Source organism: Cinclus cinclus, chromosome Z, assembly GCF_963662255.1.
Source record: "Cinclus cinclus chromosome Z, bCinCin1.1, whole genome shotgun sequence".
NCBI lineage: Eukaryota > Metazoa > Chordata > Aves > Passeriformes > Cinclidae > Cinclus > Cinclus cinclus.
In genome coordinates, this window is record NC_085084.1 from 15,151,335 (window position 1) to 15,175,828 (window position 24,494).

The 24,494-nt window shown below is 39.0% G+C and overlaps 1 protein-coding gene across 1 annotated transcript in view; it reads left to right on the top strand.

Annotated features, from left to right (window-relative positions):
- The window catches only part of TRPM3 (transient receptor potential cation channel subfamily M member 3), a 258,088-nt gene that overhangs the window by 196,041 nt on the left and 37,553 nt on the right, over window positions 1–24,494 (top strand). The window contains exons 10-17 of the mRNA XM_062513646.1: window positions 2,453–2,553; window positions 4,342–4,476; window positions 7,225–7,275; window positions 13,786–13,926; window positions 15,348–15,377; window positions 16,422–16,711; window positions 17,576–17,804; window positions 20,212–20,379. Coding sequence (XP_062369630.1) covers window positions 2,453–2,553; window positions 4,342–4,476; window positions 7,225–7,275; window positions 13,786–13,926; window positions 15,348–15,377; window positions 16,422–16,711; window positions 17,576–17,804; window positions 20,212–20,379 — 1,145 coding nt within the window. The remainder of the gene's footprint in view (window positions 1–2,452; window positions 2,554–4,341; window positions 4,477–7,224; window positions 7,276–13,785; window positions 13,927–15,347; window positions 15,378–16,421; window positions 16,712–17,575; window positions 17,805–20,211; window positions 20,380–24,494) is intronic.

Consider the following 24,494-nt stretch of genomic DNA (forward strand, 5'->3'; position numbering starts at 1 on the left):
ACCAGCAGACAAACTTGGCCCCTGCTGGCACATTTAAGTGCAATGGGAGATGGGAAGATGGGAAGGACACAGGCTGGACCATAGCTTGCTTTCCAGTCTTCTCAGTATTTGGAGCAATGAGCATTCTCAAAGAAAACAATTTTGGTGAATGGATGAACAGGCACCATCTCTTGTCCCATGCCAGCTATTCTTCCCTGTGATCAGATGCACCAGAAACCCCTCTATTCATCTGCCACCTGAAGATTTTCTAAAGCATGAAAAGGCCAAGGACTGCTAGGGTTAGTCAACACAAACTGGAGAACACTCCCTGCTAGGGTTCAGAAGTTACTCACCTGGACCCTTGGTGATTTAGCTTGACTTTTGCCAGAAGTGGGGGCAGTGCAAATAGCCTGCTTCGCTCCCCATGTCCATCTGATCCACTCTTGATCCAAAATGATTTCTTCCTAGATGGCACACCTGGCTACCCATACTGTAGGCTGCAGTAGGGAATCAATCAGGAATTGGAGCTCCCTCATCACAGGTGCGATATGTTGTCAGGCTGTGGAATCACCAGCACTGTCCCCCAGGATTTAGAGTTCACCCATGTGCCTCCTCCATGGCTTACTGAAAACCTTTCCTGAGTGTCTGCTAAAGTTCTCACTTCTCCTACAGGCACATGACTGGGAAGGAGGAGATCTGATGAGAGCATGTCTTGTTTGCTTCAGAAGGGGGGAAAACTATTTGATCTCTATGTTTAACTTACACTATCATACTCACTACAGGTATTTTTTTTTCTTTTTTTATAAATAAATCTTGGGATGTTCAAATGTAGAGACAATTTTGCCTTTCCCAAAGGTAAATATTTTCTGTTCTTGAATGCTGCATGTTACTTGTGTAAGAAACTCCAAAAGTTTCAGATGTTGTTGGCATCCCCCAGAGGTCTCTTTGAGAGATTTGTTGTTTTATAGTATATAGCAGTGAGAAGTTGTGTCTTATGCAAGGGGGCATACCTGATACTTCTTAGCCACAGAAGTCACTGAAGTATTTTCACCTTGTTTTTTCCTTTTTCATTTGTTTCAATTCTGTTTTGTTTCTGCGTTGTTCACCTTTTTATCAGAGCTCATTTCTGTATGAATGTGATTTGGATGATTCACAATCCACCATCTCCCAAACAATTACTCTAGGTATTGACAAGTATTTAACAATGTCAGCAGTAAACTGACTTCAAAGTTGAAAGTTGTGAAACTAAACTATAGTCTAAGCTCTACAAAGTTTTTTATTAAGATCTTCACAGAGAATTTCAGCAGCCAGCCTTATGTTTTCCTTACCTCCAATTTCAGAGTCCACTTTCAACTGGAACAGCGTTGAAGGTTACTGGAACAGGTTCGAAGAGTACTGAAATGGGGACAGAAATGCTTTGAAGTCATGAAAAACTGTTATTTATCCTCACTCTATGATATCAGTATAAGAATTAGTAAAGACAAAGTAACAGTAGAGGTATTTTTAAAAAGTAGAATTCTTTAAAAAATAAGCCTTTATACAGTCAACTAACCACTGCAAGCAGATATGTATTTAAAAAGTCAAAGGGGTCTTTATTTATTTGGTTGATCAGTTCATTCAGGCCAGTTCTCCGTTTGACATTGAAGCACAAATGCTGCTTTATTATTACAAATCAGCTGAGAACCATGAAATATTAAAAAAACACAGCAGGACATGAGTGTCCCACAGTGTCCATTAAAACTGCAGGGAAAAACATACTGTTCTTTCCAAAAACAGCTCCAAATCCATCTTATCATGTGCATAGTTTCTCATTTAATTTGGATATATTATACCTTGACACAAGCTTTGTAGAATGCTTTCTTACATGTGTATTTCATATGTGAAGAGAAATTTGTCCCACCAAGATGCCTCAGTACAAATAGGAGAGAAATTCCTATGTTTCTTATAAAGCTGGAATGCATAAGATGCCAAAAAATACACAATTACTGAAATCAGTGGTGTCTGCATGAGGTGAATCTACTTGTAATTGCTAAAGGCACACGTGTGTGTGTGTATGTGTGCTCATGTGATATGTGTGGGGGTGTGTGTATCCCTGCAGCTCCATCTGTATCCTGGCTTATTCTCTTGCTTCCCATTAGATAGGAGGGAAACCAGTTTAGTCCACCACAAATTTCCTTTTCTGATATCACCTGTATCTGCTCTATTTTGAAGGGCAATATGAGAAAAAAAAATGTTTATAAGCCAATCTGAGAACCACAGATCCAGATTGAGAATGGATGTTTGTTTTGGTTTTGGGTTTTTTTACAGGTACAATGGAAGGTTTGGTTTTGTTTTAATATGAGATCAGTTGCAGAAATGACGTGGACATCTGTAAGATTTGTCACAAAGAGGAGTTACCAGGGCATAAATGAGCCTAATGTCTTGTTTCTTTTTTCTCCTTCTCTTCTCCCTGCTCCCCTGTCTGTATACACAGGAGCTAATGCATCTGCTCCCGACCAGCTGAGCCTCGCACTAGCCTGGAACAGAGTAGACATTGCCCGCAGTCAGATCTTTATTTATGGGCAACAGTGGCCGGTACAGTATATACATATATGTATATATGTATATATACACACAACACGTTCTATTGGAAACACTTTGAACCCTACAGAGTATTAAATCCATTCTGTTTGCAGTGGCATTTTTTAGTGTGGTTTAAAATACACTGGGTCCTCCCAAACACACGGTTCCCAATCACAGCTGCTGAAGGCAGACACAGTTGCAGAGAAGTTAGTATGTTCTGTTGTCCAAGGAAATGGTGACATCTAGCGATACCTTAAGAGCAGGAAACCGTACCTCTGAAAAAAATAGGAAGTACCAGGTTTATGCTACCAAGCATGCTTTTCTGCAAGCTGTGGAAAACAAGTGTTTTAGTGCTAGGCTATAAATTCAAGAAAAGGCAAAATTTCTTTTTCTCTTCAAGAAGCATGCTTTTGTATGCAATTACTGAATTTTAGGTGTGAATATTTTACCTTGAAAATACACCATAAAATGTTGGGGGGGTCAGGTAAAATGCTGGAGCTGATCAGCAGTGTCACTACAGATGTGCTGTGGCTCCAGACTTCAGGATGGTGTTAATTCTGTGCCCACTGCTGCTCTGCATCGATCTGCCTGGTCTACATCTGCACTGTCTTGTGCTCCAGTTGTTCCCTGGCTCATACGATTCCCTGGGAGCACCAGAGGCATGGATTCTCTTCAGGAGTAGTAGAGCTGTAATTAGAGGGGTTATTGAATGCTATGTCAGGCAGAGGAGGAAGAATCAACTCCCAGATTGTGCTGCAGCTTTTACAGGTGCAGAAGTCACACAGAAAAAAAAAATCAACAAAAACCAGATGGTCTTGATATGTACCTGTATCTTCTTAAAACCTAACTTATTCACTCAGAAGTTTCAATTGGACCACAATAGCCATTAGTGTGATGCTTGTTTTATCACTGTCATTAAAATTTCACATGCTATCACTACATGAGCATTTACAATTCCCCGTGGAAAAATTATAACAATGGGAAAAGCTTCTGTTTGAGCAGCCTTGCTTTAAATGTAGCATTCTGCAGCTTGCTACCCTTAAAAGCTAGTACAAAAATGCTTGCCATTTCAGTTTAGAGTGAACAGGACTATTTATTTTATCTTTGATACTGGGCATAAGTACATGTCAAAACATAGGAGGGATTTTAATGGCACTGAACTGTCCTCATTGTTATCTCTTCATCACATCACAGCAAAAATTTACATAAATTCTGCAAACTGCAATAGTTTTGGAAGCTCAAAGCTGGAAGAATGAGATAATTTCTCATCCTTCTAACTCTGCCGGACCTACAAGAGATAAGAAGTAGAGGTTTTATGTAAGAAAGCCTCTTGCATTTGGGCCTTCAAAGAAATGCAAATTATGAAGCTATTTCTGTTTCCTGGATGTTCAAATTTCCCTGAGGTTTCACTCCACAAACAGAAAAGACAGAATTAAAGTGATTTGTGTGCACATAACAAATATATCCAATACAAATAAAATGTTTGACCGGAAAAGAAACAGTGATAATGGCATGGTGAATGAGGTTGAGATGTGGTCACCAGTTTACTGTGTTCCAGTTCCTTTGTCCTAATCTGTTTTTCCTAGAGTATTTTAACTAGCACTCTGATATTCATTTTATAATGCAGCCTTGAATTAGAAAAACTGTTACAGATTAAAACCATGAATATCCCATTTCAAGAATAGAAGAGCAACCCTCAGAATTTTGTCAGGATTCCCTGCTTGTGCTAGAGTGACTGAATGAGCTGTATGTAGCATGCCTCGCCCCAGGAACAGCTTCAATTATTCACTTGTTTTGCAGGTGGGCTCCCTTGAGCAAGCAATGCTGGATGCACTGGTGTTGGACAGAGTGGATTTTGTGAAATTACTCATAGAAAATGGAGTAAGCATGCATCGTTTTCTCACCATCTCCCGGCTAGAGGAATTGTACAATACGGTAGGGCCAGCCTAAGGCAAGTTTTCTGTCTCTATATTCACTATTCTAGCTCACACTTGTATTGTAATGACATGATGATGATGATGATGATGATGATGATGATGATGATGATGATGATGCACCAGGCAGTCAACACCTGCTGCAGAAATTTTTCATTAGTCAATATTGTCTTTCTTGCTTGTCTCTCGTACAATGTAACATGATGTGCCTTGCCCATATAATCTACTGTATGGATTTTGTAAGACACGGAATAAGCCTCACGCAGCACCAGGTAATTTCTTGTCATTGTAATTCCAGTATGACAAACCTAAGATTTAGGCAGGTGGCTCTGGCTGGAAGACAGTAACTGGCAAGTTAGGACCCAGAGCGCTATCATATGACTCTTGACAATATGGTTTCAGAAAAATCTTCCAACTCTTAATCAGCTCTGTTACAGTGAAGGATTCCCCATGCCCCCTCTGAGCTCCAAAAATTAAACCTTTGACTTTGAAAGTTTTTAATTCTTGCCATTAAAATGAATATAAAACTGCACGAATTAAGTCTGCTTCTGAATTCCCTAAAGCAAAACACATTCCAGCATTCACAGTATTATTACCTACTTAGGCAGTAGTTCAGAAAGTTCAAATTTCTTACTTGTTATGAAAAAAAATCTTAAAGCCCTGTCTAGTTCTTAGAACACCCCATTTTGTGTGTTGCAGAGGGGCTGTGATATGGGCATATCTCTTTCCAAAAAATTTTTTTACTGCCAGTAGTTTTCAAAGCCTTTGCTGTCATAAGCTGCCACACTGGGCTGTTATCTGGAGGTGTTTCCCACTGATGGTGACCAGAAGAGTCAGTCTTGCAAAATATCAAATATTAAAAGGATTCATTAAATTTTGGCAAAATAAAGAGAACGGGTGTATGTATGTGTGTGAATATAAATATAAATAAATACATACATATATAAATATATATATATATGGTATATATGTGCCACCCTAGAGACAAACTCACAAACTCCCATCTGATCTTTGGTCAGCTTATACTTTGAATGTTGATTAGCTCCTATGTATTAAGAACAGAATGCCTATGAGCTTTCTTGTAACAGGGATAAACATTGTAGTTCTTGTACCAAAGCCAGTTTTTACAGAGAATAAGTTTTACAGAAGTCTCCACTTCTACAGCTAAAAGAAAGTCTTTTTGAACAATTGTATTGCTATAGAAATCAGCATACATTTTTTCACTCAAAAATTCCAAAAGACCCAGGCCCTGAAATGCCTAAACTACCAATTATACTTTAAATGTATCCATAGTAAACTTAGCACCAGAAAAATCACAAGGCCAGTTAAAAATTACCCTATTTCAGCATGAGACCTAGGAGTGACCTGTGAAGCTACAAACCAGTGAATCTTACCTCTGCCATGGCAAATTTGTAAAAATAGAATAAAATATAGAACTACAGACAAGGGAATCAATTTTATGTCAACGAAGAGCTTACCCAGCTTCTGTAGGAAAATATTAAGCCTTAGAAATCTGTTACCATTTCTGCATCAGCATGCAGGAGAATAAGGATGTTGCACTTGGTTCCTCTTTTTTATTTTCTTTTTTTTTCTTTTTTTTTGCAAAACTTTGACAGTATTATTTTAAAACCTCGAAAGTTGTTAAAAAAATGTAGCTGCCATGGCTTAGAAGATCAGGGAAAATTTTGGTTCAAAAACTACTTGAATGTTAGAAAACAGGAAGAAGGAATACATGATCCATTTTTACCACAAAAGGACATTATGATCATGGTCATGGAAGAACCTGTCCTGGGACTACAGCTGGTCAGTTCGTTCATGTAGGATCGGAAAAATGGTACCTACAAAAGAGAAAATAATATTTGCAGGTGATTTAAATCAGAAGCAGCATATGAATAATCACAGGTAAATCTCATCATGCTCAGAGATGGGGTTATGTAAAATTAAACATTGGGAAGTGCAAAGCAATGCATATGCAGAAACATTGACTCTCCACATGTGTAGTGGTCTCATCCATCATCAGCTACAACCAAGAAGACATCTCATGAAAGTCTCTTAAAATATCAGCAACAGTCCAAAAAAACCAGAAAATAAAGTAAGATAAAACGGTAGCATTAGTAGCAGTAGTAGTAGCAGTAGTAGTAGTAGTAGTGATGGTGGTAGTAGTAGTAGTAGTAGTAGTAGTATCAAAATTGCGGGACTCCACTGCAGAATATTTTTGCAATGACAGCTGGAGTCAAAAGAAGATCAGACAAGTTCACAGCCTGCGTTCTGCAATCATATGTGGGTAATTCACAGACAGTGGCTTTCAGATGAGACAGCCTCTCTTCAATGCCAGGCTCAGAGTGTCTCTGGGCCACAGCAGTGGAAATGGAACTCCTGAGTGCAGAAAGGCTGAGACTAAAGCAGCTGGTTTTGCTTTCCACTCTTTCCCAGAGGCTGTGCATGTGCTCACTGTGCTCACAGTTTTTCTATGCCAGGAGCCTAAATTGATACACAAGACTTCCATTTTCATCCATTATGGCAGTTCATAGGGTTTCCTTATAGAAGAGTTTTCTACAAAAGAGGAAAACAGGTGAAATAATGCTCTTGTAATAGTTTTGCTTTTTTTTTTTTTTCTGTTTTGATTGATAACACTTTACAATTGAAATGCTCTCAGCTGCCTGATTCCTAAACTACCAAGGTGAGAAAGTTATCTCAACATTTATATTTTGTGCAAATTATTTTGTTCTTCTTCATTTGTCCTTTGCAGAGACACGGACCATCCAACACTCTGCATCATCTAGTCAGGGACGTGAAAAAGGTAAGACTCAATAGACGGTAGGTTGAAAATAATGCTATTTTTTTTCTTTGGTAGCTAGGTAGAATATGTGTTTTGCATGAGCTTTCAGTCAGAGCCTTCTCCTTCCTGCCAGTAAAAAATGTCCCGTTTGTGTGCTCCAGATATGAACTTTTTGCACAGAAAGCACAATTAGCAAGTTATTTGGCTTGCTTTCTCTGTAGTTTTAGATGCTTGAGTGAGTCTGCTGCTGTAATTGTAGGCTTTTACATATTGTGTAGATTTATGCTGTTACTTGTATTTTTCCATACCTGCAACTGTTGTCTAAGCTACTTTCTGTGTTGCTAGTTTACTTCTAAGCCTGTAAAATAGCTGTTACCCTTGTGCTGGATCCTGGCTTGTTGAAATGGTTCTTCATTCTGTATTGTGTGGTACATTGTAGTCATCTTCCTCAGTAGAAATGTAAAAACAGAGTAGTGCAATTTTCCCCTGACCCTTATGTAAATTTCAAGAATCTGGAATTATAAAAATCCATTAGAAGAGCTAGACAGAAATACTGAAAGGTATAGTGGCAGGAAGGAGATACCTTTACCAGTGTGCTCAGGATTAAAAGAGTTACAGCAGCTGCAATGAATAAAAATCCCTTATCCTTTAAATATATGGATCAAGTAAGGAGATTGAGTCTGCAAATGACCTCATCAGCTTGAATATTCTCCCAAAGCATGTGCAGATTACAACCTTGCACATTATGTAAGTGAGACCTCAAGGGTAACATACTGGAGAAAGGATATTTCAGTACATGGGACTGGACAGAATATTGAAAAAGGAAAGGAGTTTTTTTCCTAAGAGCACAGGTTTTAGTGGTTTCTTCTGTCAGTGACAACTGAGCAGAATTGAGGTCACCTAAGGGAGGAGAGTAGCAATGTGTTATATAGCACCTTTTTATTAATTAATTTTATTTTAATTCTACAGAATAGTCAGTAGTATGTTTAGCAAGGTTCTGATGGTATTCTTTGGTTAGTGTGTTAAATGGCATCATCATTGTCCAATTACGTATAGTGTATTAAGTGACCACTGAAACGTGTGAAATGCCTACAAAAAGAAAGTATGCACAAATCTCCTTGGACTGAGCAGAGTGAAGCTAGAGTCTGTTTAGAATGGATACTGCTCTTGAAGCTCAAATTTCCAGGACATTTTTTTACTCAATATGCAGTTATTTTTGTGCCTATAAGAATTTGAAAGAAGCATAATCTGTCTTCTACTTTTAAAGTATATACCTTTCCAAATGGCTTCTTTCCCCCAGAATCACCTTTCCAAGTCTTTCTTCAAAGGGATAGCAAATTGTATGCTGAGTAACTAAATAATATTAATCTCTTTTTTCTGAGCCCCTAACTAAATATGTATTTTTAAAGAAACTCTTGAAAGAGAAGGCATCAAAGCAGTCAAAGATGATCTGTACTCATGCATATATATGGATAGACATTAAATAAACTTAGGCTATATTTGATGACATTATTTATTCCACAGTTGCTTCTAACTTTTGGGTGATGGTTATCTTTCCACAAATTTATCTTTCTTTCCTCTGTCAATATCTGAAATCTTCAGTGATTCCAACTACATTGAATCAGTCATGTGAGCATAGGTGAGGTCTTTGTGAGGCTCTTTAGCACCTTCCTGAAACAAAAATGTGGACCTCTGGGGCTGCATTTTTTGTTTTGTCAGTGATGAGGACCAGCCAGGGTTCACAAGGAGAAGTGACTGCTCACCTTATTCCTGCCAACTGAGCGGATCCCTTACCAGTCAGCCAAGCCATTAATCAGTCAGTAGATCTGACAACAGTTTAAATGAAAACACCTCCTTGGAAAAAACTTCCTTATGGTAACACCATCATTTGACAGTTAGATGGCCCATCATGCACAAAAGAAAGACCACGATGCTCATGCTAATCTTTTGAGTTCATGTATAGGTTGATGACAGACACCTTATTTCTCAGATTTAATTACAGCATCACACATAAATACAAAAGTATGTCATTTAATACCTTCAGTCAATACTGAATCAATATGAAATACACTGTGGTTTTACATGTACATCTCAGTTTTAAAACCTGCACTATTTAAAAGGGTGTATGCTAATAAAAATAATTTTCATCTTGGTCATTGTGGATTCTCAGATAGAAAATTAATGTCTAAAAATCACAGAAGCAGTAATTTACTTCTATTGTACTGTATAGCTGTAAAAATCAGTAAGAGGGTGTTGTTTTGTTTTGTTTTGTTTTGTTTTGTTTAGTTCTGTTTTGTTTTGTTTTGTTTTGTTTTGTTTTGTTTTGTTTTGTTTGAAAGACAATCTTGCCTGCTTGATAAAGCAAATAATTGGAATAACAGAAGTCACATTATCAGATTCTGTTTGTGGTAGTCTATAGACACACATGCACTCACACACCTGCACACAAACATATAATAGAATATATTTTCCCTTTGGATTTCCAAATCTTGCTATGACGACTGATGGCCTAAGCAGCATATTGTAAGGACTTGGAGACACAATCTTAAAGAATTTACAGTAACCAAAATGTGCATAATTTTTGCATGTATTAACAAGACAAATTATGTTATAATGACTCTGCCTCAGATCACCTTTCAGTCCTCTCAATTCCACAGCTACATGATGGAGCCAACCTGCCTCCATTTTTGGCCTCACAGCCATTTTGCCATCTCCTGTCAAAGATCCAGAATTTCACATTTAAGTTTGGCTTTCTTCCATAGACCATACACGGCAATGTTCCCAGGCTAAGCAGAAAGAGTGAGATAGTGGCTGAGCTGGATACCCTGTATGCAAGTGGAGCTTACCATTTACAAACTTAAAAAAAAAAAAAATCCTTCCCTGCCTCAACTAGCTGGTGGAGATCAGTAGAAATTAACAGATGGATTTTTTCATTTATCCAAAACATTGCATGTAATTAACAGATCTCAATTCCACTTCAGTATTATTTGCATTTCCAAAGTTAGGGTTTTTTTGGACTGCTACTCTACCTCTTCATTTCCAAAGAACAAACTAGCCATATATAGAATTTTGACAGTATTATTTTTTCTTCAGCATGCAAACTCAGAGGCTTGATATGTGGTGACACAAAAATGCACTTCAAGTGAAAAAAGTACTACAACTTACAGATTACTAGCTACAGTTTAAACCTGAAATTTCTTCAGAAGAATGAAACACTGAAGAGTTTGTCCCAGCATTAAAAGATTTGTTGATTTCTAACCAGGACAACTGTCTTACCTCAAAATCAAACTTTCTTCTCAGTTATTCTTGGCCACCTAGACTGCGCTAGAATTATTTCATCCAAATTCCTGTTGTTCTTGGGGTGGTTCTGTCCCACTTGCACCACTGTGCTTCATTTACAAACATTCTTAGCACTACCAGGGTGGTTCAAGCTGTCTGCTGACAGAGCAAATGCTTTGGCATGCATGCAACTCCTTGCACAAGGATGGTCCAATTTTCTTTGCTAGGGCTTCTCACTTTGGAAAACTAGTGTTTATGAAATATGTATTTATGCTGTGGATTTGGGAGTTTTCTTTAGTGAAGTGCTTTAGTATTCTCTGGGAGGTTTAGATTCTTTATCAAATTTACTTTACCGGAAATTTTTAATCTAAATCTTTTACAAAAATTTAGAAATCAGAATTATATCAAGGAACTCACACTTTGTAACACGTGTTAAACCCTGATGCTGTTGTTCTTTCTTAACTGCTCAAATGATTTTTGCTACTTAATAAAATTAAAGCATTCAGTTTGAGTGGAGACCTTATGATAGAAGGAGTCAATTGAACTACAATCCTGCCTTGGAGCTGCAACTCCCAATGCTGCTAATGCTTTCTTCCTTGTTCTAGTAGAATTATCATTTTACACATTCTGGAAAGAGAAGAACATTTTGGAGGAAAAACCAACCAAACAAACAGAATTTAATTTTTTAAATTTCATTTTTAGGCTTATTTTTCATTTAATTTTTAGATTTTTTTTTATTTAAACTGCTATTTTTCTTTACATTTCTCTACATAAATGCTACCATGTCCAAATTATCTAAGTTAATACACATTCCTGCAAACCATAGTAATTCTCCCACCAATCAAATTAGACAAGATTAGGAGGATTGCAAGAGGATATGCTAGAGGACATTACTTAGTAATGGTTGGCAGCTCAATTTTTTCCACTAAATTTGCTTGATTTTCTGTCCCTTTAAATGCCAGCCGATTGCTGGGCATGGTACACTATGAAAGCACAACCTCCCTCTCTTCCTCCTCAGCCTTTTCAGCATGCTGCTTGTACCATGGTAGCAGGGCAGGAAATAAGCCTTGTTCTTCATGGCTGATGTAGAAAAGGGAGGATCTTCACATCCGTTTTTTCTCTTCTGCAGAACCAGTTGCCATCTACTCTCCATTAATGTTTCTCTGCTGTAATCTAATAAGGACATCTCCAGAGAAGCCAGACAGATCTCCAGACATGCAGATATTTCCAGCAAGACATGATAGTCATAAAATTGCTTTGTGTGAATTACTAACCTTCTTGTAATGAACATATAACAAGAGCTACAGGCTCACTGTCACCTGCACTGTATGTGTATCATTATAGAACATTAGATTGTTACAGTTCACCGAAAAGTTTTGAAGCTAAGAGTTACATTTTCTGGCCCTTCTGCAATATTGACTATATGAGAAAATTTTTTTATTAGAGTAATTTTCCTTTTTTTTCAAAACTACTTTTCACAGTACACAGAAGGATAATTTGTTTCTCTTTCCACCTTTATTTTGTAATCATATCTTTTACACAGTGACATACAAAACAGAGAGGGTTCTGTAAATTTGATGGGTTTCTTAGAGAGGTCGCTAGAGCCAGGTGAACTGTTCACAATTTGCTGAATCATGCCTTCTTTTCTGGTAGGGAATGCTTACTGAAACACAAACTATCATCCAATCAACTGAGAAGCAGTGAGTTAGAGAAGGAAGCAAACTTTCATTTGGGTTCATTCCTTCCCATTAGTCCCTTTCTCTGGTAAAGGGATCAGAGTTTACCTTGTGTAGTTCCTCTGGAGGGATTAGAAGAACAGGTGTGCCCACCCTGGGGTTTTGTTCCTCCATTGCCAGAGAACCCCTTGAGACTTGACTGGCACATCTGTGAGTGCAGCCCTGCTTGAGATTGTTCAGCACACAAGATGTCCCGTTGGGTTTACTGCAACTGGAGAATAGAAATGCCCCATTAACTCAGAGAAAATTAATATGCAGTGAGAGAAAATATGTTACTGAAATCTTTCTTCATAGTTTTGCAACACAGAAGTACTGGAGAACTCATAACCTTTGTGATGCCATTTTCAGATTTGAAAGTGAAGAGATGGAAGATGTGTTCAAGGGAGTTCCCATAAAAAGGCCAGTAAGGTGTGGTCATATTTGCCATTTTTCCTTTGAAGTTAAAAGGTACATGCTGAAGACTTCATATACACACATACAAATCTATTTAGATGTAGATATATAAAAATATCTAACAGAGGGTAAGAAAGGAAAATAAATGGAAAGAGAAGTATGTAGGCATCTTTTCCAGGATGCTGCTAATGACACTTGCAACAAACTCAGTTCACTCATTGTGAGGCAATCTCCATGGCTCTGCTAGAAGTTACATAACGAGATAATGTGTTCAAAGGGGCTTTTAGTAAAATATGTAAGGGACTCAGGTAGCGAATCTGTAGAAAAATTGCTAAGCCTGTAGTTTTCTTCATAAACAAATCCCAAAATAATTTGCCACAGATATTTGTTTACTACAACTTTCATACATACAGATGTTTTCCTCATTTTCTTGGTGTGACAAGGGTATATATTCTTTGAACATAACTCCAAGACTGAATGCTGATAGAATCTTCTTGCCCTTAACAATGAGTTATAATGATAGTTCATTAACTGTGTAAGTCCTTTAGAGTTGTAAAACCATTCTTACGTCCTTCCCTTCCTTTCCTGGAACATGGGAAGGAAACACTGCAGGATGGGAAGAAGCTGGTCACATCTGAGCAAAAAGATTTTGTGTCACTTCACCGTGCTTTGGCAGTTCAGATAAGGCAGTCCAGAGTGATGCCAGCAGACATATGAGATACCAAGACAAGTTGTGGGTGAGAGCTGGTGCAGGAAAAGTGCTATCTAGCAGAACTAGAGTCCAGCAACTGTGCCTGACTTTTCAAGTGTATCGATCCTCATGCTTTTGTTTCTGCAGTCATGTTCCTTGTTTCCCCAGCTGAAGAATATGAGTACTGTGTACTGACGTTATCTTCTGTTGCTTCCAACCAGTTCTTCGCCTTCTTATTTAACTTATGTCTTCTTTCCAAGCGAGAATATCCAGGTTTCGGTTGGATCTATTTTAAGGTGAATTAATTAACCAGCATAATAATACATTCTGCTTTTACCTATTTAATTAGTTTTATTCTAACATAATTTTACTGATGTATAACAATGTCAGTAATAAGCATTTCTTCTCCCACCATCCTTACTTTCATTGCAGGGAAACTTACCTCCTGATTATCGGATAAGCCTGATTGATATTGGACTGGTGATAGAGTACCTGATGGGAGGAGCCTATCGCTGCAATTACACGCGAAAGAGGTTCAGAACACTTTACCACAATTTGTTTGGGCCTAAGAGGGTAAGAAACAAGGTTTTTGCCATCCTCATGGCTCTATCAGTTGGCAGGGGTTACCATAGCTTCTAACATGGTTCCAGACTGGTGGAATCCCGTGCACACACTATACATTCTACAGATTCATTTCCATTATGCACATTGCGGTTATCTCACCATAATGCATCACAAGCAGACACTGATACAAGCTATGGTTTTTATTAATTTAATGGAAAAATTATTGTGTCCAGCTGTCCTGCTGAGACCAGCACATAAAAAAGTCTCTTCTGACTCTAAAACCTGTAATTATGAGTACTCACAGCTTTTAAAACACAAATCTTTTGATCTGCACCAATAATACTACAATTCTAACTACTGAGTTAAAGTTGAAAACTTCTGCAATGTTAGATGCATTTCCTATCTCATGGTTCATCTCCTGGTTGTCATCTGAAGGCTTCAGAGCAAAGAAACCCGTAACTCAGAACTTGTTTTATTTTTGGGATGTGGCTCCAGCAACCATTGAGTTCATGGCAACGCTACTGCTAAGTATTTTTGTGGGTTCCACATATGGTGAGTTATGCCACTGTGAATACAAAGCAAGGTCTTTCTGAAACACAAATGCTGTTCATTGTCATCCATATTACCATTGACCCACTCCAGCATAAACAGGAGTCTGTTCAGCTCCTCCCAGTAAGATCTGTAGTTCCTTATCTATTTTTGCCTCACATTTCAGATTTTAGCATTACGCAGCATTGAAAGTATTAATAAGTGGCTATCAATAGCAACAGCTCTGTGAAACACCTGCAGACAACTACCTAAAATGGGTTTATTTGTTTCCCTATGCTTTTTCTTATGATTCTTCACATTTGAAAGGAAAGACAGTGATTGTAGCTGGTGGGAGAGACTTCCTACCTACAGTCACTCCATTGAGAAAAGCATTTGAGCAGTGATTTCACTGACACTGAACAAACACAAAGGGCAGCTCCACAACAAAAAGAAGTGTGAAAATCCACAACAGTCAATAAGAGTCTTCCAGGGCAGTGGCCAAAACACTAATATACTCCAGAAAGATCCATTCATACCTTATTCATGCCTATCATTTTCTTGCTAGAACAGCCCTAACCAGCTGTAATTTGCACCTGAATCCAAATGTTTGTCTTCTGTTGTGGGTTTGGTGAAATAATGTCAAACTCAAGTTTGAAATAACTACATATATGTAATTATTTGATTGGCACATGTGTGTATATATACTATTACATTACTATTATATTCATTATATTACATTGTATATATACGTATATATATATAATATAAAATCTATATTTTATTGTATATCCTACATCACTCTACATGCATGTGTACATATGTGTATATGTATACAAAAATAGCTGTAGTTTTTCATCACTATTCTGTAAGAAATAACGTTTTTCTAACTTTTTTTTTAACAGCCAAAAGCCCTGAAGCTCCTGGGAATGGAGGTAGGCAACCTGTGACAAATCTTAATGCTTTTCCTTCTCTGACAAATATAAACTATATCCAGATAATGTTTAAATTCACTGTAATGAAAGCATGAATAGTATTTTTCATCCAGATAACTTGTTTACATAAGGGGCAGATTAAGAAACATTTCTAAATAAAAGCCCAGGAGATAGCTAAGGAAAAAGAGGGCTCTGCCCAAACTATCTGTTTGGGTTTTTTTCAATAAGAATTAAACAAAATGTTTCAGTCTGGCAGGGCAAGCAGAATTTCAGTCAGATAGCATCTGAAACATGTTCAGAGAAATTAAACACTAACAGAGAATGATGCAGAAATCTTTATGCAAGCCAAAGTTATCTCAGTTTTATTGCTACTTTTGGCTACCCCGATTCTTCAAGGCGATAGTATTTTCATGTTTGTTTATTTTATGCAACCACTTTCATTTTTCCATCCATAGACACAGGACAGAAGAGGTCAGCTCATCTGATAAAAGCAAAAGGCTAAAATGAGAAAGAAACTAAAGGCAACAGTAACAACAAAGGGATAGAGAAGGAAGGACTAAACATGCAGGAATAAAAAGGGGGATTGCTATCATTGTAAGGAGATAAAGGGAGAAAAGTCAAGAATAAGCATATATGGAGTCCTCAGCAGATCAGAAAATTCCCTGGATATATTCTTTCTCAAGGTAGAAAGAGGCAGATGCATTACAGCAGATGTTACATTTGCAGTGAGATCTCAGCTTTATTTTAATGGTGGCTTTTCCAAAGTCGTTCTGGATATAGTGTGGTTGTACTCTCTGTTGTTAGGGAGACAGAGCAATTCAGAGTGACAGTCCAAGGTTCTGTTTCCCTGTTTACAGTCTTCTTAATTACAGTGCATGCACCAATACCTTTTTTGTTGTTTATCTATGTTAAATATTTTGTCCAAAATATGATTAATGGGGCTGGCCTGCAGAAAACATGTTTGATATCTTAAGTACTGATTTCAATGAATTTTGTGAATTTATTCAATATCTTCACTGAAGAAAAAAATTCATATTCCCACAGGATGATGTCCCTTTGCGTCGAGGGAGAAAACCAACAAAGAAAAAAGAAGAAGAAGTTGATATTGATATGGATGACCCTGAGATCAATCACTTTCCCTTCCCATTCCATGAGCTGATGGTGTGGGCCGTGCTGATGAAACGTCAGAAGATGGCCCTCTTCTTTTGGCAACATGGGGAAGAGGCTATGGCTAAAGCACTGGTGGCCTGCAAACTCTGCAAAGCCATGGCCCATGAAGCATCAGAAAATGACATGGTAGATGACATATCCCAAGAGCTGAACCACAATTCCAGGTGAATTTTCTTTCAAGTACACTCACCTGAAGGGCATTTAAAAGAGAAAAAAACATGAGGAAAGAGAGATTTCTCAACCTGCCTAAAATGTTAAATGTTCTTATCTGTACCTTGCTTTCATTTCTGACTTGTACAGCATGTGCAGTCCCTTTAGAGAAAATCTAAGTGGCTTTTAAACAATCTGTTTGCCAGAGTAGCAAAGTTGTTAGCAATATAACTTTTGAAATGAGAAGATGTCAAGGACAGTGAAATACCTATATTGTTTACATGTTCTCCCTGAGGCCTCTAGAGTCAGACTGCAACATTTCTCTGTGTTCTCTTTCTCTTTTTCAGGACACTCTGTACACACTGAGCAGAACACTTACTGAAATCCTTATGAGTATAGTGTTCAGGCAGAAGTGTTAATTAACCAAGAGGTCATGCTTAGATGAGCAAGGCAAGATACTAGATACCATAAGAATCTTTCCTGATGTTAAAGGTTTAGAAATTTAGGATTTTAGAAAGAATATTGGACACTTTTCTTTCAGGAGGCTTGACCGTGAGGCCATGGGCAAACAGCAGAGCAGCAATCCCTTAAGCTGCAGATAACCAGAGGATTTCAGTTAGAAAATGTCAGGGAGGTGGGAAGGGAGGTGGGAGCAGACAGCTGGTAGGTGTGGGTGCTTATCACTGCTAAGTTGGGGCGCTATGCCTAACATTAACCACTCACATTTGAAAATGTGGATTTCCATATGTAGAGTCACCATCACGATTTGCATGATGGAACGTGATGTGCCCCTTGCAGAGGCTGGCAGTTGCAGAGAGGTGTTTTGAGCACAAGACTGCATGTGCTAACGGGAACGAGTGGATGTCCCTCTGTTGCAGGGACTTTGGTCAGCTGGCGGTCGAGCTGTTGGACCAGTCCTACAAGCAGGATGAGCAACTGGCAATGAAACTGCTGACCTATGAGCTGAAGAACTGGAGCAACGCCACGTGCCTGCAGCTCGCAGTGGCAGCCAAGCACAGGGACTTCATCGCTCACACTTGCAGCCAGATGCTGCTCACTGACATGTGGATGGGTCGTCTACGGATGAGAAAAAACTCTGGCCTAAAGGTCATTCTTGTTTTAAAATAAAATTAACACTCAGAGAATTCTAATAGATGGTGACAGGATTCACAAAAAATACATAATAACTGTCTAAAGTAACAGTATTTCAGATGTTTATTTGCAGTGACATTAAGCAGGGTATATTCTTCCTGTGTTCAGTTTCTTAGCTGGGGCTTATCATAAGCTTAAATTCAAAGCACACAGGTTAATTTTTTTCATTCCCTTTCTAAAAGTCCCCTCTGGCATCATTTATCAGAATAAGAATTGAGCTAGGAGGTTAGTGTGTCACCATCCTGCCTGTATACTTAAGGAGTTAATCAAGAGTTTTAAAGATAAATAAAGGAAAAGGTGCTGGTCTGACAGCCTTCCCCAGAATAGGCAAAGTAAGCAGCACAAATTTCCTTGCAAACCCTTGCAAATCTTCCTGATGGCATCTGAAGGGACTCTGTTAGAGAGTCTAAAGGATAATTCAGTTTTCAAAACTGCTAAAGCTTTACATCCACAGTTGACTAAACTGTTAACAGTACAAAGTGAATTCTGAGATGAATTTGAGTCCATGGCATGTTTCACCAAAGCAGTCACCAGTCAGAACATACCCAGGAATTGCTTCATCCTCCCAGATCAGCGAGAAGTATTTTCAGTGAAGGGATTCTCTCTTCTGCACTAATTGCCTGTGTGAAAATTGGTAATTACTCATCTGTGTTGCCACGTGAAAAGATGCTCAGTATTGGCAAGAATGCTTAGGAGAACCTGCATTGCTTCCAGCAGGACCTGGGCATACAAGTTGCTCTGCTACAAATAGAAAACATTCGCACATTTGGAGACATTCCTACTACCTCTTTCCTGAACTCACAGACCTATTATCCTTCAGAGGGACTGCTGCTTTGTTCACGGTTTGGCCTTGCAGATATTCAACCTACGTACATGGAAGGCAGTGCAATATCTGGTTTCCTACTACATGCACTACACTTTTCAGCACGCATTTCTTAAGCCCCATCACAGACCTTTATTTCATAATGCATAACTGAAGGTAACAGGCTCTGTTTCCCTTCTGCTTCTTCTAACACCAGGGCTTCACCAGAATCAGTTTACTCAGTTTCTAATCTGTATTTTATTTTATTGAAGCTCATTATCAGAACTTGTTTAAAGCTAAAGCAGGCTACAAGCTACATGACGCAGCATGACAAAGAAATAAATTTGCAAGAATGAGTCATGGTTTATTTCCCAAGTTTTTTTGCCTTTGACAAATGGTAGGAAGATTGAATATAATTTGTTAGATTCTTGCTGAGGTGGTATGACACCAATGGAAGGGCTAGAGGCTGCTGTTAATCCTTCCTGCTCTTAAAAAGAGCCTTCCTGTGAAGCCAGGTATGCCTGAAAGCCCCTCTCCCCAGACCCACCATTTCATGAGTGCAGTAACAGTGCAGGAAGCTATTCCAAGGCTGGGTACAGCATACATAACTGCTCCTCATGTGTACTTTGAATGGTTTCAACAGCACACAGGCTGTCTGCTGATATGATGAACACAAGCACCCTCCCTAACCTGCCAAGGAGTTAACTATCTGGTTTCACTCTCATTCATAAGATTTCATTCTCATTTATGAGGGAGAGATTTGTAAGAAAATAGTTTTCCATCAAATTGCAGCATAACCAGGAAAAGTTATTGTGCATATGAATACAGACTTTGCTTTGTATTACTGTGATATCTATTCAGTTGTACTAATGTTTCAACCCAAGCATTGTTCATTACTTATATATCCCAGCAAGGTAATTTTAGAGGTTTCTACACTCCTGCATCTAGGAGAGGGAAGGCAGAAAAGAAAGCACTGCCATTACACAGCTGCCTGGTTACTGAAAGAAAATCTAAGGGGACTGTGTATCTATGCACATCAGTGTTTGCTTTTGCTGGCTTTGCCTTATCTCCTCAGACCAAGGAATAGTTAACACTTCTTTAACTACAAGTGTTCATTAAGCATGGACGGACGCAAAGAGCTATTAACCCTCTCTGTAGAAAAAAAATACTCTCTGTGTGTCCTTTATACTAATATTTTGTATTATGTAAAATGCAGATATTTACAGGTCTGTACACCCACGTGGTCCCACCTACTCCTGACCTTATATAATATTTTGTAAATGTATTCTAGTATGCAGCACTATGCATCTGGTGATGTGTAAGCAGATAAAACATTCAAGAACATTCACAGCAACACAAGTAGAAGTTACATGCTTTGATTCAGTACTCTGGTAACAGAAGCCCCAATGGTAAATACTTTATTGTCATAGAAACTCACATGCACATGTATCTTTCTTTTCCTAAATCTCCTGAGGGAGTTGTTCCATTTGATGCTAAGTAACCATTATGACCATAATGTGTTTTCTGTGATGATTATTGTTATCATTATTATTGCTTTAGGTAATTCTAGGAATTCTACTTCCTCCTTCAATCCTCAGCTTGGAGTTCAAGAACAAAGATGATATGCCCTACATGACCCAGGCCAATGAGATCCATCTGCAAGAAAAGGATCCAGAGGAACCAGAGAAGCCAGTGAAAGAAAAAGATGAAGAAGACATGGAGCTCACTGTAAGTGCTTACAATATATCATCAGCCTCAGTGCTGTCAGTTTGTGTTCTCACTTCTGCAGGCATTGCAAACCTGCTGATGGCTAAACATAGTACATGATAGGACACCACTCTTCATAGTCCCCTCTCCTCCATGGGACTCAAGCCGCACAAGTTGTCATCATTTTGCCTCCATGCTGCAGCAGTGCATGGTGATGCTCTGCTGTAATATCCTCATATTGACTCAATTTTATACCACATTGTCTGAACTAAGTGAAATAGATTTTAGAAGCACTCAGGATAGATAGATGACCTCTCTGGTGAGAAAAGGCTCATCTTTGGTTGGAATGCCCAAAGATCCATGGAAGCCACAATTTTTTTTTTTCTTTTAGTTGACTTCACTGGAAAGTAAGGAGGTGTACAAACAGGCCAGAAAAATTATAACAACTTACTCTAAAATTCTTTTTGTATTTGTGGCAATTGCCTTTCACACAAACACACATCTAGTTTTTAATCTACTGAAGACATTAGCAAGCAGCTAGACAGCTCCACTTCTACAACTCAACAGAAATGTGTAAGGAAGGACTTGTCAGTAACACAGCCTTTGAGGAATAATTTACACCACCAAGAATCAGACAGCTAAAACTCTGAAAACTACACAAGTCATCTACCTCCTGTCTCGTTCTCACAGTTTTTAGTTTGGGCAGTTACAGGCAGTTACAGGCGATTACATCTGCCCTAGTCTAGTTTGGTTTGTATGTGTTTGGGTTTGATTGTGGTGTCTTTGAAAGGCTTAAAACTCAGCCCCAGCTGATCAGAATAGAGGCATAGACATAAAAGGGATTTGCCTGATTAAGTTAAAAAACAAAAACAAAAAAACCCAGACTGTTTCCCACAGGCAAACAGCAGGAGCTGCCCGCAGGACCCCGACTGCAGGCAGGCAGAAGGACCTGCCTACAGGACCCAATATGCAGGCAAGCCGAAGGAGCAGCCCACAAGACCCACCTACAGGACCCGTTTGCAGGCAAGAACCTGGCTGTTGGGAAGGACCAGGAGCCAGAATAGCAGCAATGGGGCATTCTCTGCTCATTAGCTATTGATTGCAGTTTACTAACCCTTGGCTTCTGATCCCCTTATGAAGTGCCTATTCAAATCACATAAGCACTTTGCAAGCTGCCTTTTACCTGGCAATGGGGAGAAATTTGGGGAAGATGTGTTTTCCATCTCACAGTAGTTATCCCAGCTCCTGGTTTCTTGTCTACAATACTGTTTCCTTTTTCCCTTTTGACTCCTGCTACAAGTAAGTGATGTGTCCAGTGGATCTGCTATTCCAAATGAACCTTAGATGTTCCCCTCTTCTCCTTTCCATGTGCTGATAGTCCTATTGCTCTGTTCTGTCATTGACTCTTCCCTTAATTCCTTCAAACTGAGTGTATCACTCTAGTGAAATTTCAGACACTTGAAACTTTTTCTACAAAATAATATTTCTTCCCGTGGAGTCCAGCAAATTTAGAAACAATATATTTGGTACAGCACTGCTCACTTAGTATTTCTGCCTATAATCTATACCATACTGTAGAACTTTTAAAACAGCTGTTTCACTCAGGTGCCCCTGAGCAGTGAGGAGAGACAAATTGGTAGCCAAGAGAACTTTGCATGGCTATGGTTAGATACCACAGGCAGTTATATTTGGTCACCTGACATATTTTGAATATAAGGAAATACTTTAGACTGAAATTTCATGTTGTTCCAGCCATAGTCAAATGGCCTAGCATAAAGGTCAAGTTTCTTTTCCACTGATCAGAGGACGCCTGAAAGATGTTTTGGGAAGTGCCTTTGTGAAGTTTCCCCTTAGCCATGGTATCCTTCAGTATATTAAGGATACTTTATAAATACTTCAATAAAATTAATAATTTATTGTGCTGGGATATCATAAATGTTTAATCCATTGCTGAACTTTGAATCAATAGACCAGTCACTCACCTAACCAGAGTTTTGTTCAGCACAAAGGTTAACAAACAAAAGTGATATTAAAAAAAAAACATTTTTATCTCAAAGTTTCTTTTCTGGCAAGTAATATGCAATTGAAATAATCTTCCTGGTTCTACTTCTAATCCTTCCCAATGAATACTTCTCAAGTCTCTGTATGCATCATGATATACTCGTACTCTCTCTGCTAAAATGAAAATAAAGAGGCCTTGTCTAGGCAAAGTCTGTTTATTAATTCCTGTGTGTCTTGCACTGCAAAGCCCAGGTGACAAAAGACAGACCAAGGAGTCAGTTTCTTCTTCTGTAGTACACTTATGCAGAGTGCATGAGGTACAGGGCCACAGTGATCTTTTCCCTATTTTACACCTCATTTGCACAGAATAATGTGATCAGCAGACTACAGCAACAGTGAAATTAGTCTCTACATGGGTGCATCTGCGTGCAAGTATGTATCTGCTTTATGCTCCTCTTAAAGGGTCTGGTGGGTAACTGAACATACTATGAAGAAGTGTTTATTCACTGTAAACTACTTGTTATTCACACCTGCTTTTAACTTTATAACAGATACATGAGTGATAGGCCCACATTTCTTTAACACCTAGATGCTAAGAAACAGGCTTATAGCAGCTACTCACAAAAACACATTTGAATACTGCTCTCACCAGTGCTCCTCAGCACCAAGAAATTTACCACAGTTTATGTATGGAGCTGACAGTCATTAATCCTGAATATTAAACACAGAGGAGTAGAAGGGCATTAAAGTCTAAAGGCTAGGGATATTTTCTGTTTGTACAGTGTCCTAATCAAGGACTTAATTGCTGAAATTCAGGTCAGTCAGAAGCCCCAGAAATCTCCCTTCCTTCCACAATAACCCTGATTCTGGAAGCCATAGCTAGGAGCATGCTTAACCCTATTCAGTGTGTTTTAGTTTGAAAGATAGGTATTTGTTAAGAAAGGCAGAAGCCTTTTTTTGAACTGAAAAATGGAATTTTTTTTCTTACAAATTATTTTAATTTTGAAATCAAGGGAGCTCTCAGGCAAAGATACGGGGATAGGAATAACAGATCTTTACCAATATATCTAACATGACAAACAAGAACAACAACAGCTATGAAATTACCCACAAACAGAACAGTAACTCAGTCCCAGTGTTTTTTGGCTGCAGGCACCTTTTCCCTGAGCTGCAGTTCTCGGTGCTGGGGGCGGGCAGGTCCCGCAGAGCTGCAGGAGGGCTGGGGGTGATGGCAGAGCTGTCCCAGGGGGAGAGAGAGATGGAGAGAGAGATGGACTCACGGTGTGAGTCCCGCTGCTCAGCAGAGTGCTGGATGGTGGCAGGTTACAGTGAGAAGGCAGCAGGGCAGGGTCTGACAGCAGTGAGGATGGCTCCTGACGCTGGGATGGCAGGGATGGGGCTGAGGCACCGATCGTCCTTCTCGTCTGAACTCCGCGGGGGAAATGGGGAGAGCCAGAGCCTTCTGTCTGCTCTTCTGGATGTTTGGATATCGAGGGATTTCCCTCTTCTCCCCGTCCCCCCTTCCCCCTGCCTGGAGGGCTTAATTAACAGGTATTTTAGCATGACAATGGGGAAAATTTTACAGAGGGAAAAGGGAAAGGATCAACTCCCAGCACAGTGCCTTATTGTTTGGGTATTAGAGCTCCCTGGTAAATGGTTTCATTTCAGAATGCAGAATAACTCATCTAAGTCCTTTAAAATGTGTTTCTGTTGTGGGTTTTTTTGTTCATTTTGCTCTGATTTTCGACCATGAATAGGAAGTCTGGACTTCCATGAGCATCACTGAGTTAGTCTGAGAACTTTTCAGCAGCAGCAAAGATGGTTTTGTTGGCCTCTGGGTTCGCATCAATTCATCTGTAATATGCATGCTTAGCCTTTTCTAAATGGCAAGAAATAACCAAATGCTAATCATATAACTAAAAATACAGTTCTTAGCACAGAAAAATCTGAATGTCCATGTCCTAGTGCTCCCGGCCCTTCACTGTGGAAGACTGCTCTCACAGCATTTCACATGCCAGCAACAAGACACCCCTTCAGATCGTCTGGAAAACAGAATTGGGAGACACTGCTGGTGGTCTCTAGGCAGAAGTGCTGACTCTCTCCATAAGGAGAGGTTCTCTCTTCTTCCAAGGAGA